General features: G+C 31.7%; 1 protein-coding gene across 1 annotated transcript in view; it reads left to right on the top strand.

The window, feature by feature from the left end:
* The first annotated feature begins 8,757 nt into the window (after nucleotides 1-8,757).
* LOC130443988 (dopamine receptor 1) overlaps nucleotides 8,758-24,661 on the top strand; it is a 36,217-nt gene continuing 20,313 nt past the window's right edge. Inside the window, exons 1-3 of the mRNA XM_056778932.1 lie at nucleotides 8,758-8,847; nucleotides 13,340-13,519; nucleotides 14,586-14,715. Coding sequence (XP_056634910.1) covers nucleotides 13,489-13,519; nucleotides 14,586-14,715 — 161 coding nt within the window. The 5' untranslated portion in view covers nucleotides 8,758-8,847; nucleotides 13,340-13,488. The remainder of the gene's footprint in view (nucleotides 8,848-13,339; nucleotides 13,520-14,585; nucleotides 14,716-24,661) is intronic.

The raw sequence follows: 24,661 nt of genomic DNA on the forward strand, positions 1-24,661 counted from the left end.
TATCCAGCTTCTCTTCTTCTAATTTGTTAAGAATCCAAGTTTCGTTTCCGTAGCCCACTGATGGTATTATTATTGTTTTGCATAGATGTAGCTTCGCTTTTTTGGAGATTTTCTTGGAAATAATTAGCGCATTCAGTGCTCCCAATTGTTCACATCCCTTCGACATCTTTGCTTTTAGATTTCCTCCCTCATCACTGTCGTCCTAGATAACCACCTCAATATATGCGTAACTTTGATCTTGTTTTGAGGTGATTAATTTTTGCTTCATTCAGTTGTATTGATTCACTTGTCACAGTTTTTTTCCTTTGTGGTGTTGTCATTATTATGAACTGCTATTTATTTTTGTTTAATCATAGACGAGAAGAGATCTACTGATCAATGACGGATTCGAACGTCTATGTTGAGAGATTCTCCAAGCATTACACTGTTGGTGGTTTGCGATTTCCTTCTGAAAGTCCGCGCCTTCTAGTTAGCAGGCCAACCACCATTCACCTACACTACGATGACGCGATAAATTTCGTCAAGCAAAATTTTTTATTATGAAATAGTGGGCAATTGGATTATTTTTTGCTTTTTTCAAATGCATGACCATAAGATATTTTCTCTTTTTTTTCGAATACAAATAAAAACTAAAGATATAATTTGATCATTTCTGAAATCTTCTTAAAATCCTATGAGCTTTTTTCAATTTATAATAAAAAACGATTCAAAAATTTCAGCTTCATAGCTACATAGTGACCAAACTAAGTGACTGAATTGTTATAAGTTCACTTGAATAGTCTAATTTTGGTCTAAGAATTTGGTGAATTCGCAGAGCCTTTGATTTTTGTTGTTATCACAGCGGTTATTTGCTCACATTGTTTTTCTAGAACTAATTTCTAGGAAGGTCTTCTTATTTATTTCTTTTTTCTGTTTACTTTATAGAATTTTTTAGAAAATCGTTTTGGGTATATAAAGGAGTTTGTTTAGCGAAGATAGTTACTTTATAATAAATAATTATAGGGAAAATAACTAAATAGAAAGTAATCTGTGATTTTAATAAGTTAGTTTAGTATTAGTGAATAACTAATTATTGTATAAGTTAGTCTAATTGTTTGATTGAATGAAATAAGTAAGAAACAGTGTTTATAAATTCACCCCATCGATAGAATTAGTATAAATAAATAACAAAAAAAAAACATTACAATACGGTTTGCTTCTCCATAAATAAATAAGAAGAAATTCACAATAAAAGACAGAATATTTTTCTTAGAAAGCTGCAGTGATTAAAGGTTGAAGTTTAGTTTGTCAACAATACCATCGTGACTAAAACTTGAGCAAAATTATCAGTTATTTTATACCATATATCATTTTTGATTGTATGTTAAGCGTGACTTGTTTGTGGATAAATTAATAATCTAAGCGACCGCGTTTTCATAAATAGAAAAGAGCATGTTTAAGTTTGTCGAAAATTCTTTGTAAAGTTTCCTTAAACTTAGGAGCACTTATGCGGGCCAATTTCTCTTTTCTACAAAACAATTCTGACACTTTTCGAACCTAGCTACATTTCTAAGTCTGGTTAAGTGGATGCTTTTTACTTGTATAACGGACTATCGCTCGGATGCCTTAGGATCCTACTCTAAAAAGTTTTGATGGAACAAGAGAGAGCTTGTAGGGGAATAGTTGAATAAAAGTTTTCCATTAGAACAGATTTTGGTGATATCCAAAGTATTTTAGTCGTCCATCTATAAATCAGTTTCAAGTTCCCATTGCGCAAAGTAACTTGACTAAATTATACCTATTGTTTGTTCTTTCATTTTCAAACAATACCCATCTACGCAAATTTTAATTTAATTATGAATGTAATTTAATTATACAGTGATATGATACAACTTATACAGCTTCCCTCTACAAAATTGTTTGCGATCTAACAATTTTGTACTAATTTTATGAGCTAACTTGAATAGTTTGATCCTCTCGAGTCTTTGGTTAAAGACCACAGCTTCCAGGATGATCTGCACAAAATTATATTCAAGTAGTCAATACATTTTCTCAAATTTTTGTCTAGCTCTCATTTTTTTGAGACGTGAGTTGTAGGTTGCTGCAGAAATCTAGGTATTCACCATTGTAGCATGGTATTTGGATAATGTTTAGGTTAACGCTAATGCAATAAGTTTTATTCTCCATTTATCAGTTCCTAATATGAATACCATGGAAACTTATTATGAACATGTTCTATTTTTATTTCGAAGACTCTTTGTGATTATATGAGTTATTTACAAAAATTCAAAATAGTCATACGCAAGTCTTGAATATAGAGTATAGAGACGCAATTTCATTCGCTAGTTTCTTTATTGATCTATTATTGATTATTACATCAACCCCAATTTCCATATTCTAGGTACACACACCACCCAAATGACTCTTTTATTACTTCTGGTCTAGGAATCATTATATGAACCCAAATTTCCATATTCTAGGTATTCTCTTCACCCAAATGGAGTTTGCATTGCGTGATGGTCTAAGAATCATTACATCAACCTCAATTTCTATATTGTTTGTACCCACATCACCAAAATTAAGCATTTATTGCTTTCTGATCTAGAGATCTTCATAAGAACCCCCAATGTCCACATTCTAGGTACCCACATCACCCCAATCAAGCTTTTATTACTTCTGGTCTAGGAATCATTATATGAACCCAAATTTCCATATTCTAGGTATTCTCTTCACCCAAATGGAGTTTGCATTGCGTGATGGTCTAAGAATCATTACATCAACCTCAATTTCTATATTTTTTGTACCCACATCACCAAAATTAAGCATTTATTGCTTTCTGATCTAGAGATCTTCATAAGAACCCCCAATGTCCACATTCTAGGTACCCACATCACCCCAATCAAGCTTTTATTACTTTTTGGTCCAGGAATCATCACATGAATCCCAATTCCTAGATGAAGCTTTTATTGCTTTCCGATATAGAAATCATCAATTAAGTAAATATTTTGTTGGAATAATGTTTCAAAATCAATCAATACTTACAGTAGCTACCTATTTTGGATTTGTAGCTCTAATATCGTTCAAGTTTTAATATCGTTTAAATCAGATATATCTTCTTCGATATCTTGGTAAACTAGAATATCATTTTGTTCTAATAATGCATAAATTATGTGATAGTTGTAGATAAATAAATTTATTCATTACTCATTGTATATATTGAAGTTTCTCTATTTAATTTTAGAGTCTTTACTTTGTTTATGTCAACTACGTATTCTCTAAAATGTTATTATTTCTTTACAGCTTATTGACAATGGCACATTCGTGGAGAAAACAATCGAAATCATTGAAGAACAAGATGCGGTGACCACGATGTCAATACTGGTTATAGGTTAGTATATTTTTTAAAATGAAAAATTTAAACTCAATACCACTCACTATAAATTGTACTAATTAATGCATCTAAATGTTCTTGATTTTAGGTCTTTTCTGATTCAAAATTAGTTTTTTAAAATAGTTTTTGAAAGATAGATAAAATTGACGTTTCGACTTTTCTTTAAGTCTTTATCAAAATATGATATTGACACTGACAATTTACTTATTTATATTGATCTATATAAATAATCAATTTTGAAACAGAAGAGATTTAAAATCAAGAACATTTAGATGCATTAATATCTCAAAAGGTCCAAGAAATAAGAAATTGAAGAAATTTATAAATTGTACTCGATACGTTCCTAATTCTAAATTGATTTGGTACCTAATACACTATTGTTACGATCAAGTTCCCTAAGCCGGTCCTGTCCAGCAACTATGTAATTTTAAAAATTGGGTGAATTCGCGCGGTGCCTTTTACGTTTTTCATAAATGACGGAACTCGGTTGATGTTTATTTGTATATAATTGTATATAATAAGAAAGAAAACTTTTATCGCATATAATAGCCACCTATGACGAGGTATTGAGAAACGTAGAAGAAACTTGGGTGAAAACCAAAACTCGACTAAGCTAGAATTTCTAGATAACTTAGTGATATTCATAGTGAACATACTGGTAGCAATTAATACACCAACACTCACAATTACACATTCTACCATGCGTTTCGAATGCAAGTTATGGTCTGTTTATTGCCCACGGGAGAAGATTTTGGAATTGTAGGAGTATCCTATTGATAAATTTCTTACATGAACATCAAGGCACCTATCACAAACCGCCACAAACAACTGCAACGTAGCAATATAACTGTTTTTGTTTCAATAAATTTTGTTTATATGTACTTGTATTTTTGACTGGGCGTATAAAAATCGTTATACAAAACCTTCAACTTTCCGCACTCTTTCTTATTTCAGTACTTAATTGGCAAAGTTTGTTGAATCAAATTTCGTTATTTTGTTTCTAAATAATTACAAAAGGAAGTCACGCTACCTTGAATGTTTGACTCCATTACTAGATAAATCGCATTTCAACCTCAATGTTTTTAATAAAAACAAATACCGTATTAAAATGATTTTCTACTTCATGAGAATCTAAATTAGAATGAAATATGCTAAACCTGTTTAAAGTTAAGAAGACGAGGACGTTAGAAGATAAAATATTGCAGCGTTGTCTTGTTGTTGTTTTATCTTCACTTTAGTTTAAAAAGGTCTCTAGAAGACAACTATTGTTTCCATTAGCCCAACTTTTTCGCCTAAACTGTTGGATAATTGAATATTAAAGTTCGATTTATGAACTTTTCTGCTCACGCCCGCACTGACGCCCTCGTTCACGAAGTGTGATTTATAAACACAAACGCCCCCGCTCGCATTCAAGTCTACTCCGAATTCGCGCTGGTAGATGGCCAACTTTTATGTTAGACCCTTAGCTAATGAAAACAGGTATCCAGGTCATATGACCATAGCAGCAATAACCAAATTCAACCATAACTAGAATAAAAATAACATTAACAAATCTGTAAAATTTTGAAGCTTGAAACAAATGAAACGGGGGACAAGATTTTTCTTTTAGCATGTAAAAGATATATCTAATTTCGAAAAATATTTTGTGGTTTTAAGGAAATGAATTGGTCCAATTAAATCCTCAACGACAATGATACTCGAGAAGAGTTTGTTAATCGAACTTAAATTATAAAAATACAATGTAGAAATCTAAGAGGTTCAAAACAAGCGCAGATACTTCTGAAAAACGTAAACCACAGAATATTTATCTAATTAATGTACTCGAGTAAAGATAAACTGGAATATTGGCAAGTATTCTAACCGGAACTTGTCAACTGAGAATGAGACTTCTTTTAACATAGTTCCTGATTGAATTTCTATTCAACTCAGATACCTGGGCGTTTATGAAAATAAAAAAAGAGTGGTCTATTTTATCACATATGTAATACTTCTACACGTACAGTTTCTATAAGTGGAAGTTGTTCCGACTAAGGAAGATAGAATGGTAATGCTTTCTCTATCCTCCGAGGCTCCAACTTGAATCTGCGCATTCTCAAACATACGTAACCTGAACGAGGTGTCTGGAACGAGACAGAAAGTAGTATATTGTCAGCACCTTAATAATGGGACATTCCTTCCTGTTTAAACTGACCATTTAGATTTCTTTATAAAAGACAAAAGTCTTTTATAAAACGATGCTACATTTTTGAATTGATTTGAAGATAGTTATGGTTATTGCGACGTAACTAGCACCTAAGTAGCATAGAGGCGAACAATATATATTTTAGTTCAGTTTAGAATAGATAATTCAACTGAAAATTAAGTTTATGAATACTGTTTTGTACTTGTTGTTGAAGTATTGGATGTTGGAGTCGTTGAATTTTTCACAACATTTTGTCAATTTTGTATTTATCATAAATTTGCTACAAACCTTTTGCTTGATATACACATTTATTATTTGAAATCAATATGAAAAAAAAAACTCTTCGTGGTATTTGTTGTGCGCCATTAAATTTAAACGTATCGATTACATTGAACAAATTCGATGTTTTGTGGTAAATGAAACCTTCGTTTCGTTATCTGGTTGCAAAGTCTCCGCATAAATTTTCATACAAATTGCCACTTTAGATTCGACACTTTTTAATCATGTGAATTTGCTTGTGTTTCTTGATACGGATTGTTCTTACTTTGCTGACACTTGCAGATCCTGGAGCAAGGAACAAAAAATATAATGAAATTACAATGAGATTCGCGCTTTTTCTAAGTTCAATTTACTGAGAATTTCATTTTGAAATGTGGAGAATTCCATTCCTTGTGGGTTTAATTAACTTTTAACCAACATTTTCATTAATTTTTTTTGTTGACCGTTATTCGCATGACTCCTGATAGGTGCTTTTTAGTATATGAAGATTTTATTTTTGTTGTATGAAGAAAGTATTGATTCTTCAAGTGCTTTTAACAATGCTTCAAAAAATGCGTTTAAAAATCATAGAATAGTTCAGGACAGTATCAATATTTCGTTTGAAATATCCTTCTTTCTTAAGTAGCTAAAGAGATTTATTAATTCTGATATTCTGCATCTGCAAATGATGTTGCAATTTTCTGCTGTTTCCAATAAAGCTCCAAATTCGTTTCGTTAATTTGAAATGTCAGTTGAAGATGCAAGATTCATTAAAAATTGTACATCTACTTTGCTACGTTTTTCTTGGTATTAAACTTACAATACAATGTATTAGATGACAGTTAGGCTGGTTTCACTTCAAGAGTCCTACGGATCCAGTTTTAGGTCGTACCATATTTCTCTTCATCAGTTACAGGAGCATTAATCACTGACTATGTACTGACAAAAACTTATTTACAGCTTCGACAATATTCGTACCCTAAACTGTACCATGAGAATAATACAAAGTGGGGCTTCATATTTGTATTCAGTAGGTAGATGTAACTAATGTGGTGGTAGAAATAAATAAGTATAGTGTGAAAGAAGATGGAAATTGCGAACTACCAACTATTATGGAAGGACATAACTTCCCACATCCATATTACTGAAAAGACTAACAAGGATGCCTGAAAATCTTTCGAATTCCGTGTGGAAACATGAATCAATGTCATAATTGCTATTTATTCGCGAATAGATTACAACCTTAGGTTGAAAAAACATTACACAACTACCATTTCGGCTTCAAAAATCTAATTATATCAGCTTTTTATAGATTTTGAACTAACTAAAACTAGTTGATGCTTCGCCAACTCGAGGGGTTATTATCTTCAGAAGTTGTTCGCCAGCTCGAGGGGTTATTATCTTCAGAAGTTGTTCGCCAGCTCGAGGAGTTACTTTCTTCAGTTGCTTAATATTTCGATTGATTCTGACTATCAGAATCGGCCGAATAGTCCTAGAAATATTCAAGCAATAGATGGCGGCCTGAACGTTATACAAATTGAAGCATATCATTATATGTTTAGAGAAAAGTTGTAGTATAATTCAAATGATTTAAAAGTACCCGGAAAAATAATAGGGATTTTTTAAATTACTTTGACACTCACATAAGCCGAAGTTAATACAAAGAGAAAGATTTCAAGAAACTTAAGAATCCACACGGGATACCTACTTTATATAACCTTTATTTGGAGCACATAATGAGCAAACATCACAAATTTTTGCATCGGCTGGTGATATGGATTTGATGTCAAGAACATAAAACTGAAGAAGAGGTACGGGCTTTGGGAGTTTTAGTTAACCATGGGAGAACTGAATATATTGTGATGGAGAGAATATAGTAAATATGCAATAAATTGTGAAATTAAATTAAACTGAAATGGAAGCGTGAATTGATTCAAGTACCTTGAATCAATAATTGCTGAAAGTAATGAATTAAATATAGAAATAGAAGGTAAACTGACTATAGGCAATTTACGTGATTTTTAACGTTGCTTCAATCTTCTTCTTATCAAGCTGAAAATCAGTAAAATTGTGTCAAAGATAACAAAAATGAGTTTTTGCAATTTTCAGCGAAATGGTGAGTTTTATCATAGAAATACCTTGGACAGAAATTGTAGATCATAAAATTATCTACAAAAAATATTCAAACTTTTTTCTACGAGTCACCGTTTCTGAGATATAATAATTCAAAAAGTTGTAAAAGTTGTCGTATTTAATGGTTTCACCAATATATTTTCAGCAGTAAACTTTTCTTGCAACATTGAAATGAACCAAGACTTGTGAGTATTTGTGATAATGTATTTTGCTGGTGGGAACTGTCATAATTTCATCAAATAAATTATCAATTGACGAAGGTGTTGCTAAAGTTCCAGAATGTTGTTCTGCAGCTTTGATATTTCTCGTGCAATCATTATAGCCATTAAATACGATATTAATCTGAAATATTATAACTTTTACAACTTTTCTGAATCGTTATATCTCAGAAACGGTAGATCGTAGAAAAAAAAGTATCGACACGTTTCTTGTAAATAATTTTATGATCTACAATTTTTGTTAAAAGTATTTCTATGATTAAACTTACCGTATTGCTGATAATCGCGAAAAACTCATTTTTTTTACCTTTGACCTTGAATAAAATGTTTTCCATACATGGGGAACATTCAAATTTTACTTTCTATTGTATATTAAACAATTTCACTGATTTTCAGCTTGATGGGAATATATGTAGCTTCATTCTTAGTTTTTGGTCTGATTTGACCGGCTACTACTACAAAAAAATTTAACTGGAATTATATAAAACAATTATTAGATCTATTGTTACATATGAAGCCAGACCTTGACCTACTGTTCAAAATCAGTGAAAAATGATTTTTACTTTTGAAAGGGGAATTCTGAGAACTTTAGAAAGAAAAAGGCATAGTAAAGAGAGGTTGGATGCCCAGTATCCGGTAAAGTTTTCCAATGGACAATAGGGCTGAAGAGTAAATAAGTAAGATAGGTATGTGAATTGTGAAATAATTCAGGAAATGTTACAGTTTTTGTATTGGATACCGATGAATTGGAAATCAATATAATTTTCTTTAATTGCCTTGGGCTTTTCGTAACAATAGTGTTGCTAAATCATTGTCAGATTTCTATGCTAAAAATGACTCAATTCACCAATGTAAAAGTATATAAATATCCGCAAAATATATATAAAAACTCAATCGAATAGAAGCTACAAGTAATTTGATCGATATAATCAACCCTTGACCTAATTTAATTAAGTACAAAAATAGTTTTTCCATTTTCGAGACATCGCAAGTTGTTGTATATCAACATCAAGTAAAAGGATCATTGGATTATAATCATCGCTAGTAAGGATATTAAAAAATCTCTCCACTATAATCTATTTATATTGGAATTGAGCTACTACCTCCGATCTCAACGACCAGACATTTTAAATGTTTGTTCTCAATTTCACTTAAATTAGTTTCTGTTATATTTTACTGGAAATTTTCTATTTTATCGAATATTTGAAATATTCATTTCGCTCCTAAAAGATATACATAAAAGATGAATTCCGTACAATTATTAAAAACTCGAAAAGATAAACAAATAGAAATTCTGTGAAAGCATCACATTAACATTAGATCTTTGCTAAATAAACATCATACCCCAATTTGTTGAGGCTGTCTCTGGGGTACTTGATTCTTATGTTGTCTACTTTCTTAACAATTTTCCGGTCTCATCTCATAGCTTGATTGTTGCCGGACTTGAACAACCGGAAAATTCTTCTCATTCTTGTCGAGATATTTTTGTTCTTGATTTCCGTCTAATTCTCGGATCGAGGGCGAATTTAAAGACTGCAGAATTGACTGAATGTTTCTCAATTAGAGTTTAGAGATTGGATGTAGCGTATACGATATCTCTTGAAAATATTTCAATCAAATAACTCTCGTTGTATATACTAGGTGTCCCAATTAGAATACCTCTCAGTCATATATTAGAAATCGTATATAGTACGAGGTTCGCCTCAAAAGTTGTCGGCCTTAACCTGAAGATATCAGCACTTAGCAATACTTGAGAAATATATTGTGTTGGGAGATTGTCACTAAAATTTCAGCCAAATTTGAATGATTAGTTTCTGTTTGATAATTCTATAAGTGAATAATTGTGAATACTTTCCTCAAAATAGGGAAAATTTAGTATCGAGCTGTCATTAAATATTTGTTTTCGAAAGGCAATAGGCTATGATGGTATGTAAGTATATAGATTACTGAGTTCAGATGAAATATTTGTTAAGTAGCAATTACAATGTATATGGGTAATCAATAAATAGTAAAGGTTAAAATTGAACGTGTGTGTTTGATATGAAGTACAAATGACAAATGAGTACAAATTACATGAAATGAAAACTGGAATATCATTTACGACCATCTTGGTCGTGTACAACGAGCGTCCGGGATGGTCAAAAACTGTGACAACCATCGATATCATCGAAAAAGACCCCCAAATGGTACTGAAAAACCATCGAATTAAGTTTAGAGCGATAGAAAAAAATATCGAAAGTACACCATCCGCTTATTGGATGTCGCATCGGATCAATTTGAACAAAAAACGCTTTGGAAAGAGCATTTCGCTGGCATAATTTATGAAATTTAACCACAATGATTCAAATTTTTACATCGTTTCATAACTATATATGAAACTTGGATCTACTATCTCACTCCTGGAATGAAAAAATAGTCAAGACAGTGGATTTCAAAGAACGAACATGCTCTGAAAAAGGCAAAGACGGTTTCGTCGGCCAAAAAAGTGATAGTGATTGTTTTTTATGATATTCATAAGAATGTGATTCACCAACTATCTTTGAAAAGTAGAAGCTACGACGGGAGAGAATTACGCATCTTTGCTTGATAAGATGAAAGAAGAAATTTCAAAAAAGCTGCCGCATTTGAAAAATCTCATCAAACAAACCCATATCTTCACACTTCTGAGATCTTTATTGCTAAAGTTCACGAATTATACGTTTAATTGGTCTACCACCCAACGTATTCACTATATCTGATCACCGACGACTTTTCCTTGTTCTTAGTCACAAAATTTCACTTGCAGGTGAGAGGTTTTCATCAGCAGAAATACCGCAACTATTATTTAGAAGGATTGGGGTATCAATGGACTAAGTATATAAACTTAAAAGGAGACCATGTTGAATAATACTCGTAGAACTGAAGGAAGAATTACCTTCGAGAAAAATCTTTTTTCAAAATACGAATTTTTGCATAATTGTTTTTATAAAATCAATCAATGCAAGTCTAGATACATCCATAACTCTAGCTAAAGCAATTTTCAAAAACTTTGTCATCGTGAAAACAATTCTTTTCCACTACTAACGTAAAAGTGGTAATTAATAACATCACCTGATGATTAACAAAAATTCTATTTTCTTCTAGTTTCAATATAGTTATCTTTTGCAAATATTGCATGAGGTTGTGCAATTTTAATCGGAAAGCAGATCTAATAAATAGTTGTAGTGCGGAACATATTTCAACAATTGTAAACTTATTGCAATTGACATTTCTTATCTTATGAATATAGCTTGATCTGAACGCAAATTTTGTCACAACAGACGAAAGTCTTCATCATAACATATCTATCTATCTTCTCATACCTCATTCATTGTACTAACGTATATGAAACTTCTTGCATTAAATTCCGAAATTGTTTTAAAACATCAAACCAAAGTGTCCAGCACATCAAATAAAAAGTGAAGGGAGGAATTTTTTGTCTTGTAAATATAATTAATTTGAAATGTGTTGCTTTTATAAACGTAATCTTCTGTTTGGTTAGGTTTCTTCCTGATTGTTTTGCATGTGTGTCCCAATGCTACGATGCATACGTGATAATAGGTTTCATTATAAATCTAAGTTAGATGTCTATCTTTAGTTTGCTTTCCCTTTCCCAATTAATCTGCATTGTCTTACTTACCTCACTGGTTTTATTCGTCGTTGATTTTTATGTTGTAGTCGGTGACTTGTTCTTTTCTTATACAGCGTTTTGAAGTCTTGTCGTGATGTTTTTCACTTTCACGTAGCTTATCGCTATTGCGGTTTTGCCCGCATATAACGTTACCATGATGTCCTCCATTTCTGCATTGTTCGCTGTACGTATTATACAACATCGGGGATAATACCGCTCCCGGCGGTACTCCCGCTGTTGTTCTCCGAGTACCAATTTCTCGTTTGCCATTTACACTTGAAATTACCTTTCCTTAAGATAGTACTTAGGAGTTTCATTAGAAGTTTCGTATATTCGCATCTATCATCTTGTAAAGCAAGCCCTCGTTCCACAGAAGACTTTGACCTTGTGGTTCTTGGGTTAATACACTCTTACATTTATTTTTGAATTGCCTTTTTTTCAGCCAATCGGCTTATATATGTAAGTGAAGATCCTCGTTGATATTCGGTTCGTAAATATTTCTGAGAATCTACTCATGTAATTTATTTATAAATACTGTTAGCTGCTGAAAAGTACTTATATAATTAATAAGTTACAATGAAATCACGCCAACAAATATTAGAAACCCAGTAACTATTCTAATTTTCCCTTTAATGAATTCACATGTATTCTGTTAAAACACGGTTAACGGCGGTTCTGTTTATTCCCAAGCCTCTCTAGTTATTACTTAGATGCAGGTTAAATTGAACATATGCCAAAACGTTTGTTGTGTTTTCCTCTGAGTGACTTCAGCCACGTTTTCTATTAACGTTTTTCTCCGTTCTTGAAACCTTCCATGAGGAGACGGAAAATTCAACTGTTGGGATTGCGTCTATTGGTTATAGTTGCATTTTTCTACCAGTCAAATGCTCTATAGTTTGAATTTATTAGAATCAAAAAATAAATTTTAATTAAATGTAAAACAACAGGACTGTATTTCTTAACAGTTTTAGTGTTGATTCAAATATTTTAACTACTTTCTAGCGATTAAATATCGCCTAGCTACTTAAAATATTCAACAAATGTATTATACTGTTGCGAACTCGTCCACGATATGGACCGTGAAGCTAGTCTTGTTCGGTTAAAATGGAAGTTAGAAAAAATTGGTTTTTATATGTTTGTATTGAAATTTTTAACGTACAAGCATAGGAACTGACACTATTACAAGTGTTTTGAAGATTTCTCTGCATTCTGTGTTTCTGGGTGCATTGTAAATTGTACTTACCACTGTTTTCTGTAAGACAAATATTTAACTGGTATAACAGTATAATATCATATATCATATTGCTGTGGAAAAGAATATAATACACAGTTTTCAATGGATAGGAGAATACAATATCTTAATAACCAATCACAAAGATTTGGGTCACTATTTTTGAGCAAGGGTGGTTGATGTGCGGTAACCAACAAGAGAAAAATACAAAAATATACAAAATGTCGATACATAAACTTATAACCAAAGAAACAAATTATCTATTATGTTATATTCAAATAATTGTTTTCTTTTTCAGGTGTATTTCTGTTCCTCCTAATATTTCTGTCAGTAGCTGGTAACATTTTAGTATGTATTGCTATATATACTGACAGGGGCCTACGCCGAATAGGAAACCTTTTTCTAGCCAGTTTAGCCATTGCCGATCTATTTGTTGCCTGTCTGGTAATGACGTTCGCTGGTGTTAATGATATTTTAGGTATGTAAATAATAAAATAATAGTATTGATAGTAATAATAATTAATTATAAACGATAATACGTTGATTCAAACTATCAGTACAAAACATCACAAAGGCAATAAACACCTACACCATCTCTCATGTAAGCTACTTCCTACGTAATCAGAAGAGCAAACTCTTAGATTGAAGATTTAAATATAGAAACAAGAAAAAAATTCTGTATACCCCGATGTCTTCGATTTTACTTGCCTCTAAAAAAAGGGTGTGAAATATCATATATAGAAGCTAGACACCATCAACAGCTTTGTAATCTGAGGCAGTAATTCTATTAAAAAATGCGAACGAATTACGTTACACATAAAAAAGCAGATACTACGTCTTGCAGAGAAAAAACTCAATACCAAAAACCCTGCAAATTAATCACAAATTGCATGATGAATGAGTTAAGACCTTTATCATGAATATCTTACAAAAATCAAGAATGAATCAATGCATACAGTTTCATCACTCTCATAGCTTTCATAAGGTAACATATTTACCGATAATGAATGATTCATCAACGCTATTCAAAATCAGGTCATTTCATCAAAATTGTACAAGAGCCTCATTCTAAGGGAACAGCCTGGAAAATGCTGAAACTGTAATTCAACTGAAGAAAACTTTATATTATCGCTGGATTCAGAGTACCTGTCTCTAAATCTTATCTAAAACGTCTTGACCGAGTAGACGATACCAGATCTAAAGTGACTTGTGCATGAGATGAAGAAAATTCAACTATGAAATCCTTGAAGCAATAAGAAATACTAGTACTAATAATAATATCGGCGAAAAGAATCCCAATATAACTACATCATTATATTAAATATTGGACCAAAGATCTTGAAAAATATTCTGAAAATAGTATTTCTGAAAACAGCCATAAATTGAGAAATTCTCTTTATAATATCATGTACGGGCTTAAGCATTATACCACCATAAGGGGTCGAAATTGATCAATTATTACCTAATTGTAACCTAGTTGTAAGAAAGACTACGACTTATTTTGAGGTTTCAAACAATAAATATCGAATATTTCATGTTTATAGGATACTGGATATTTGGTGCTCAATTCTGTGACACTTGGGTGGCCTTCGACGTAATGTGCTCAACTGCTAGTATACTCAATCTCTGCGCCATATCGTTAGACAGATATATACACATCAAAGACCCCCTTAGGTAAGACTATCGTTTTTAATAATATCGTAATACCCTTGTATTGAATATAATCATTTTAAACCCTTGCGACATTTCTGTAACAAACTAAAAAAGATCGTATGGAATCCTTGAGGACTTTTTTTCGCTTTAACTCATTCACTCATGTGTATTTTTTGTATATGTAGTCTAGAAAGATTTGAGACTTGTGTTTTTGTCATTTATGTAGCATTCATAATCGAAGGTAAAAATATGTATGGTATAATCAATTCAAAACTACTTTTTTCTAAGACTAGTCCATTGAAATTTTACTTGACCTTTGAATTTTCTAGAGGACGCAATTTTATTTTTGAGACATATGTAGGGGGTCGATAAGAGCTTAATCCTAAGTTTGTAGGGTCGCCACCCTTGTCCCCCGGCCGCCATCCTGGAAAAAGGGGTGCAAATACCTTTTTCACGATATCTCGGAAACTATGCCTCTTACAAAAAATTCGTAGAGACATAATTTACTGTAAATTGTTTTGCCTACAAATATGTTTATATAACTTTTTGCCCTAAAGCTTTATTTCTCTATAACTTGCTCTACAACTTTTTTTATACATTTTACAAAAAAATTACCGCAGACCAATCTTGTAGATGATCTTTTGAGGAAAAGTTTTCTCTGTAATTTTTTTAATTTCATTCATTTAAAACACTACTACAGCGCTCGAAAGTTTACCGGGTCCGTCAGTACTCATGAGAATCCGGTCAAAACCAAATGTTTATTCAACTATAACTATATACAAGGGGGGCGACCCCACAAATTTAAGGTTAAGTCTCTATTGACCCCCCACATAATAAAAAATGCAATATCCTCAAAGTGTGACATTTTAATGGACTAGACGTCTTCGTGAGAATGAAATTATCGACTTTCTTATTACTGGTGATTTTGATGACAATGAGGTGATGTTGTTGGTATTCATATTTCAAATATTGCTTGAAAAGACAATAAATTTGTTACGATGGTGTCGAATTTCGTAGGTGAAATGCCCAAGGACCATGTTCGACGTAATGACAAATAAAAGTGAAATACGTCAACATGGATCTGTTCAAGATTAATGTAATCAATACATTGATGGTGTTGATTTAGTTAACAGTTTCATGGGATACTATAAAATCTTACTGCAAAGTAAAAAGTGTATTTATTCTACAATCTATTAGATCTCACAATGATTTTTATATCGGCGAGCAAAAAGTTCATCACAAAACCATGAAAAGTATACGTCTTCGTCACGAGGTAGCTGAATTTTTGTGTAAACTTGGACAGAGAAAACCAATCAAGAGCCGCTATTCGATTGAACTGACATTCAGATTGAAAAGATCGTGCACAACATGTGCTGCAGTACGTCAGGATCAAGTAGGTTACTGGAAAAAGGATTAGGTGCAAATTCTTTAAGTGTACGGGAGTCTCCCAAAGCATAAGTGGTAAATGTGACGTATCTTTATGCTACAAGAAAAAGATATATCAGCTCCACGTGACAGATATGTCACACTTCTATTTTTCTGTGACTAACAATGAATATATGGATTTTTGAAAAAATACGTGTTTTATAATATTTAAAAATAAGTCACCAAAAGTCTATTTAAAAACTTTGGTTGTGAGTTATAAGGAATTAAAATCTTCTGAATAAATATAAAGCGTAGAATTAAATTTGAAAGAACGTTTTATCATTCACAAAATAACTATATAAATATTTCTCTAGGCACGTTAAATATAATGAGTAGAAAATCTTGTTCGCTATAGCGATGAACATCTCTAACTTCATTGTTGAATTATAACCAATCTTTTCTAATCTTACTTGATTCAGAATGATGAAATTGCAAAGTAATAAGCCAATTTTAATGACTTGATACCGATTCATATTTCTTAAGTGGAATAGAATATATTCCATGTATTTTTATTTTCCTGGGTGAATGGAGAATTTTCGACGTAAAGAGATTATTTTGAAATATAATTGAGGTATGATTATTATGAATATACATGTCTCAGAGAATTTTTATTTATTTGAAATAATCTGGTATAACAAAATTGCTTATTATCGGTTTATCGTCGCGAAGTTATATTAGTGCTTCAACAGTTTTTATTCACGACTGTTGTATAAAGTACCCATATGTTAGATTATAATAATGCCGTTTAATCACAGCTGTTAGATGCTTCGGATTCTATAATTTTAGCATGTAAATATTCTCAATTCAGTCCTATACAATTTTAAAAGTAAATGGAATCGAAGCCGTAACCGGCACGGGACATTAACACTGAGCTATCAGAGACATTGAAGGTGTGTTTCTCAACGTACTATGGGATTTATAAATTATTTGAGTCAAACTTTTCAACAAGTATGTCTAGATGTCATCAAGTGTGTTATTATTTCAATATTTTATGTCAAATTATATTTAAAAAAAAGATATAGAAAATGAAATAACTTTTCTTCGACACGACCAGAAATTAGAGAAGCTGCTGAAGTTGCCTCATTAAAAAACTAATACATAGATTTTTATGTTGATTTTAAGAACATATTATACGATTATTATAATTTTTAAATGAATAATAATATATTGTTCAAAATATTTGTTACAATAAAATAATAGTGCTTCTAGTAATGTGACAAAAGTTTTCAACAAAAAACTTCAATAAAAATATTTAGTAGTGGTAGATAAAGTATAGTATTCTACTCGCGTCTAATGAGTTATTATTTATTCGGTGAATTATGCCACTCTCTAGCACTGCTGCCACTACTCGTGGTAGTAACCTAGTGAATTATAACCTTCATTATACACTGCTGAATAATACGCTATTATTTGTTATTTAAGTTGTTCAGATTAAGTTAGACACTATATGTTATACACAGGGTGTTTCTTTAATCGACCGACAACGCCCTACCACAGAGAGATCTCAATAAATGATTCATTTTGATATATGAGAATACAAACAATTACGGGGCCTAGTTGCTGAGATATAGGGTGTTCAATATTTTAAATCAAAAAAAATTTGCCATAATTCAAGAACGCCTCTCATATTTTTTTCAAATTTGGTAACCAATATGATCCTTAATAAAGTAATATTTTGACATAAACAAACTTTGGCAAACATTTTAGCAGTGACGAGCTGTCAGGGTTAGTTGTCACTTTTATTCCCCTATTTTCTACGCCACTAAACAAATTATTTTTTCAATTTTGTTTTGAATTGTCTGATTATTTTTAATTAAAAGACTAATTACCTTTTATGGAGCTAAAATGAATGGTATTGTAGAAATTTGCCTCTAAACGAAAGACTGCAAGCACGTAAGTAATTTACAAATTAATTAATTATTGTATATACTTGTAAACAAATAAAAATTATTCATATTGGTCGTCAAATTTGGAAAAAAAATTTAAAGGCGTTCTTGATTATGGCAAATTTTTTATTTTGATTTAAAATATCTCAGCAACTAGGCCCTGTAATTGTTTGTATTCTGATATCAAAATGAATCATTTATTGAGATCTCTCTGCGGTAGAGCGTTATCGGTCAAATATAGAAACACCCTGTATATGCAGTAATACAATGAAAACAACTAGCGATAAATTTCAATACCGTATGCTCTAAAACAAAAAGCTTCATGATATTTGTTACATTTGACTTGCAGTTAAAAATGATGAAATATCCATTATAATTAATACTCCTCTTTGATGAAAAATGTAACGAACTTCAGTAATAACATCAATGTCAAACATGAATAACACACATGATAATTTCACTGACACGTGTGAATAAATTTGATTTGTTTTTAAACGAATTAACAGCTTGGCGATTTTTTCGAAATATCTACTGGATGTAAAAAACAAATGTGAGTTAAAAGAGACCGATGGTAAAGTTTCCCAATTTCCTTTGAGTGGAAACATTCGATAATAGATATGTAGATTCTTGACTTTATATATTACTCCATTATTCTAAGGATAAAATAGGACTTGGAGATAAATTTTGAACTGACGTTCAGATGTATTAAAATAAGAACTGTCACTACTGGAAGTTAGAATAGATTAGAATACAGTTATTAGATTATACAGTTGGCACAATATAAATGTGGACGCATTCTTGAGGGAATAGAAATTATAAATTTATTATAATCGCGATGTTTGACGATGTTGTATAATCACATCGGTCTAACAAAAAAATGTTACATTAGAAATCACCTTTTCAAGTTTCTGAACAAATTAAAAAATGTGAAAATAAAATCGCTTGTGAATAGCTTCAAGCTTAGAAACGATTGAAATTTTAACGCCTCTAAATACGCTGAAAACACAGATATTGGATATTGAATACAATATCCGTGTATTAGAAAACTACACATGGTGCAGCATCTAAATAATCTACAAAAGATGAATTTCAAAATAAGTGTCCAGTGCATCTACTTCAGAAAAACTTCTGCAATAAGTACTAACTAACCACATAAATTGAAAAACATCAATCATTCGAAACGTTGTAAGTAATTTAACATAATCTGGAGTGAGAAGAGACTTATACTTCTTATTTAATTCAGTGATATACACAAATAACAAATTTACAACATTTTTTTAAGATATTATGCTTTCACTTCGATTTTTGAACTTTTCCTGCTGTGCTAATCTACAATATGTACAGGGTCCTTCACGACGAGCTCAATCGATATCTATATGGGAAAGTACTGCGATTAGTGGGTTTTCCAAAATACTCGATTCAGCTAAAATAATTTCAGTTTTCTGAAACTTCCGGATATACCGGAAGTGGACCCAAGCCAAATTTTAAACGGAATAATATGGTTTTTTTTTAATTTTTGGAATCTACACGAAATTTCAATATAATCGTATGCCTAAAGTCCAACAATTTTCAATTACTTCACATTTTCGACTTTTTTGGACACATGCAGCCCTCCACTAAAAAAATTATTTTTCCAAGTTGAAGTGAGTCAGGTCTAATATTTTGGGGATTTAGACAAATAACACTTACAGCTTTCAAAATATGTGAAAACCTTGATAAAAATTTATATAGGGTGTTCATAAAATGGTGCCAAACTTTGAAAAATAAATTTTTTCAAAAGGCAATCCCCATTTTTCTCTTTACCATTGGATTCTACGCTTTAAATTAAAGAGACTTCGTTAGTAAATTCATATATCTCAAATTAAAGGTTTTCGTAGAAAAATGAAAAAACTGAAATCTTCGTGGTTCTTCATTGTCGGTTGTCTGTTACCTGAAATAAACAAAAATTTGAAGTAAAATTCACCCTCAAATTTAAGTAGTAAGATTATCATTCAAATTTTCGTCCACCAGTATACTGTCATTTTTTATAGCAGCTAAAACATTGAAATTCCAGTACCCTTGAAACTATCTTTGACGCAACATGTGAGGATTACTATCACTCCAATAATGAGAGTTACGCCGGTTTGATATTCCATTCTTCTTAATTCTACACTCCTCTGTCCAAATTAAGTTTTGTAAAAATTTTCGTCTTCCTGAGTTATAATTAATATAAATTCACAAAGAGCAATTCTTCTTTGATCGTCACCTAGCTTTAAATTTTGTACCAACGAGATTGAATAAGGATGGAACTTGTGTTTTTTAAGAAACCTCTGAATACTTATCTCTGATATTCCCAAATCTCTTTCCGCATCGGTTAATGAAATTCTCAGGATATGCACTGAAGTATCCCAAGACTGTAATTTATATAAATATAATAAATAAATAAACTATGATAGGTATCATTTTACTGCACGGTGCAACAAACTGACCGTGGGTTTTACAACTATGAATGAGCCGCGTAAGTGTATCAGGGGTGGGTCGTGGTCTAGACGGATATCGCAAACGGAAAGTATCGCAGGCTCAAATAATAACCTTATCACATTCACCGTATATTACCAGCAAATTGAAATAATCTTCAGTAATAAATCCTAAACGGCACATGGTGAACACTTTTGCAACGCTTAAGCGTCAATCTGTTTTCATTTTTTGTGTGTTTATTGATATGTTAGCGTTTTTTGGTCGCTCTAGAAAACCGACCATTGAAAACCATGAATATTTCAGTTTACCATTTGAATAGTAGTCTCACTACTTAAATTTGAGGGTGAATTTTACTTAAAATTTTTGTTTATTTCAGGTAACTGACAACCGACAATGAAAAACCATGAGGATTTCGGTTTTTTCATTTTTCTACGAAAACCTTTAATTTGAGACATATGACTATTACTATATTACTACTATTTACTAACGAAGTCCCCTTAATTTGAAGCTTAGAATCCAATGGTAAAGAGAAAAATGGGGGTTGCCTTTTGAAAAAATTAAGTTTTCGATGTTTTTAGATAGGGAAATTCGGCACCATTTCCTGAACACCCTATATACATTTTTGTCAAGGTTTTCACAGATTTTGAAAGCTGTAAGTGTTATTTGTCCAAATTCCAAAAATATTACACCTGACTTAATTAAACTTATATAAAATATAATTTTTTTAGTGGAGTGCTGCATGCATGTGGCCAAAAATTTCGAAAATGTGAAATAATTAAAAAATGGTGGACTTTTGGCATACGATACCTTATATAAAGTTATATTGGAATTTTGCGTAGATTCCAAAAATTCAATAAAAACCATAGCATTCCGTATAAAATAACGAAGTTGGGATGCTTCCGGTATAACCAAACAAATAAAATTCAAGATAGAAATTAACAAAATGGCATAATTAATATTTGCAAAAACATCGCTATAGCAGCCACGCGTCTTCTAACAGTCTTAAGTTTTATTTATCGTTAACAGGACACTTTCTCAAATTTTCTCCTATGTGAGATACTTTTCTTAACCTCTACCCTCCATGCTCATGAGGATGTACGCCATTCAAATATTGAAAGTATCTTTTTAATATTCAATGTTTCGTTGAATGAACTGATTGCTGGAATTACGTGTATAGTAGAAAAGAAAAGAATATCTGTTGAATACGTTGGAAAAACCAGATAGGTACCTCATTATGATAATATTCTCAAAAAATCAACTTTGTCCCCGAAAAACTTTCATTTCATTTCTTCCGTGATTAAAAGTGATAAATTTCAGTAATTCTCAGGGCTGCATTTGTAAAATTACTTTTTTCGACTCGCTTTTGCAGCTACAACAAAAGAAATAGAAATCTACTTTCTAAAATGTCCTTCAAAAGGGACTTCAATGTATTAAAGAAGTAATCAGCAGACAGAATGGATTAGGAACTGAATATATAATTGAATTGAATCCAATAGATAATTGAACTTGTATTAAACAGATCAAACACGCATTAAGTGTTGGGGAGATTTATAAAAATAATCAGAACACAATTCAAAATACCATTTTTGTATTAATATTATGAAATAGAAACTCTCTATAAAATAAAGTTTATTGTTTGAAGCAGTGCTTAACTCAAAAAAAAGCAACATTGATTTAGTAAAATCCGGTCCATGCTTCCAGGATTGGGCGCTAGTGTGATTGGACGCCCCGTGTGGTCGTAGTGCGTATGTCATTCGACGAATGGAACCGCGTCAAAGGAGTATCCAGCTTTGGAACGAAGCTGGAACCAATACTTGTTGTATAACTACACACACTTCTTGTCCTCTTGCGTGTGAGTGAAAAACCAAAGCTGCTATTCAAGTTTAAGTAAGGTTCAAGTCTTCGTCCAATATTCAGTCAACGCTGGAAAGTGAATGTTGGCGCAAACGTTGGATGCATCGTGTAGTACCGGCTTAAACATATATGGCAACTTTTTGTATGTATGGTTAACTCATGATAATATATAACAAAAGGATAGGTAGCGTCAAATATAGCATAAAACTCAAAAATACCCAATAAATTATTTAAGATTTAAAATTCGCAAAAAATTTTAATATTTATTTTTAAGGTTTCCAATAAAGATCGATTTGAAGAATAAGTGAATTGAGGTTATGGAAGAAGTTTTTAATACTTCTAAAGGTTTATTTGTTCATACACTACCAAAAGAAAATAATACAGAGAATTGATGTGAGTTTGAATTAACCGATTTTGCCAAAATGGTTGAAGTAACCAAAAATATTTTTATTCATATAGCAGGATTTATCGTGAAATATCTTCCGAAACTTTCACATTATCATCAGTGTACCTATGCTTGTTTTCGAATGAAAACTTAATCCATTATTTAGTATGGATTTAGGATAACGATAATTTCATTCATCCTTCTAAAAATATTATTAAAATATTACTTGTCACCATGTGGAGAAAAAATAACTTTGGATTTGAATGAACATAAAATTCTGTATACAACTCTAAAAAAATTTGTAGATGTTGATATTTTATCTAATTTATCTAATATCTAAGATACAATTCATCAATTAAGTAACTTTCCTAGTACAAATCACATATCGGATCTAATAAAAACTATTTCTGAAAACTATATAGATGTTAGTCTCAATTTTGTTGCAAAACAACTAGAAGCAAAAGAATCCTTATTAAATCATAAATAGATCTTAATATATTGAATATAAATCATGTTTTGATCTATCAATACAAATAAAATGAATAAACAAAATAACTAAGTTCACGGGTTGAACCGCGGTGGAATTTTGAAAATTCACGACGTTTCGGCTCCTACTTTGGAGCTATTATCAAGAGAAGAATGGGGATACGGTGTTTAATCGTTCATTGGTGAGAAATGATCCAATTCTGTGGTCTCAATCTGCCTACTCCACGTAATAAATCACCCCTTTTCTAAAGCTAACTCGAGACCAACAGTGAGTATGCTAGTGTCAACTGTGTTTTTGATGGTAAGCATATCATTTTTATTGTCTATTCAAATCATTTCAAATTTTTGTTTCCTCGGTGAAATTCCAAGGAGTAAGCAGATTGAATCCTTGAAATCAACCAAGAAAAGGGGTGATTTGTTACGTGGAGTAAACAAATTGAGACCACTTCTTACCAATTAATGAACAACCATCCTTCTCATGATAATGGCTCCAAAGTGGGAGCCGAAACGTCAAGAATTTTCAAAATTCCAACGTGAACCTACTTCTTTTGTACCTACATAATCATGATCGAAGAAACCTTTGAGTGAGTGTGAGTTTCAACTTTTAATTACACGTGAAATTTGACAACAACGTATTGACCTACTCTCACCCTCAAACTATGAGGTTAGTACTAGTGCAAGAGGTAGAAGATTATACGATAACAACTATCAATTGGTAACATAAGATCAGTTAATCTTCTTTTTTCATAACTATGCCTCGTATAATTGTTATAACATTGAGAATATAAAAAAACATGCATATTCCTTATTGTTTGGTAAACTTGGGGTATGCTCAAATAACATTAACATCACGAATAGTTTACTTAACGTTACGTTTTTGAGAGTTCAATTTTTGAATATTCTCGAAATTCAGATCCCAATCAAATTCCTTAATAACCACGAGACTGATTTCGATACATTAAATGCATCTCAATCCCCAATCAGTAGATTTAGCAATTGCATATAAAATTAAGTTAATTTCAAGTCTGATCACGTAGCCGGGGTTACATCTGCATTATAACTTGACCACATACTGCACTCGGTGCGGCGTATAACTAATTAGAATCACTAGAACAGGAACTGCTTCATTGAAATTTAGTAAGAGGTATAAAATACAGAGGTGGATCGTGAATTTGTGATTGCTATTACTAACCAATAGTAAGGATTGTTTAAAAACCTGTATAACTAGTATCAGACTATGAAGGATTCGTTCAATATACACAGACAAAGCTGCCATAGCTACCAGGAGCATCCAACCCCCGATGGTAATATAAAGACTTCAGGAAGCGAAGGACCCAATCGACCACTGGGCAATAATGTTGAAAATCAGCGAAGAAAATCCATATTATATTCTTCAAAAAGATACCAGAAGGCAACGTAAGTATCAAAGGAGAAGAGAAGAAACTCCACTCCACTCCGTGCAGACGCTACCCTG

The sequence above is a fragment of the Diorhabda sublineata genome, chromosome 5 (genome assembly GCF_026230105.1).
Source record: "Diorhabda sublineata isolate icDioSubl1.1 chromosome 5, icDioSubl1.1, whole genome shotgun sequence".
Lineage (NCBI taxonomy): Eukaryota > Metazoa > Arthropoda > Insecta > Coleoptera > Chrysomelidae > Diorhabda > Diorhabda sublineata.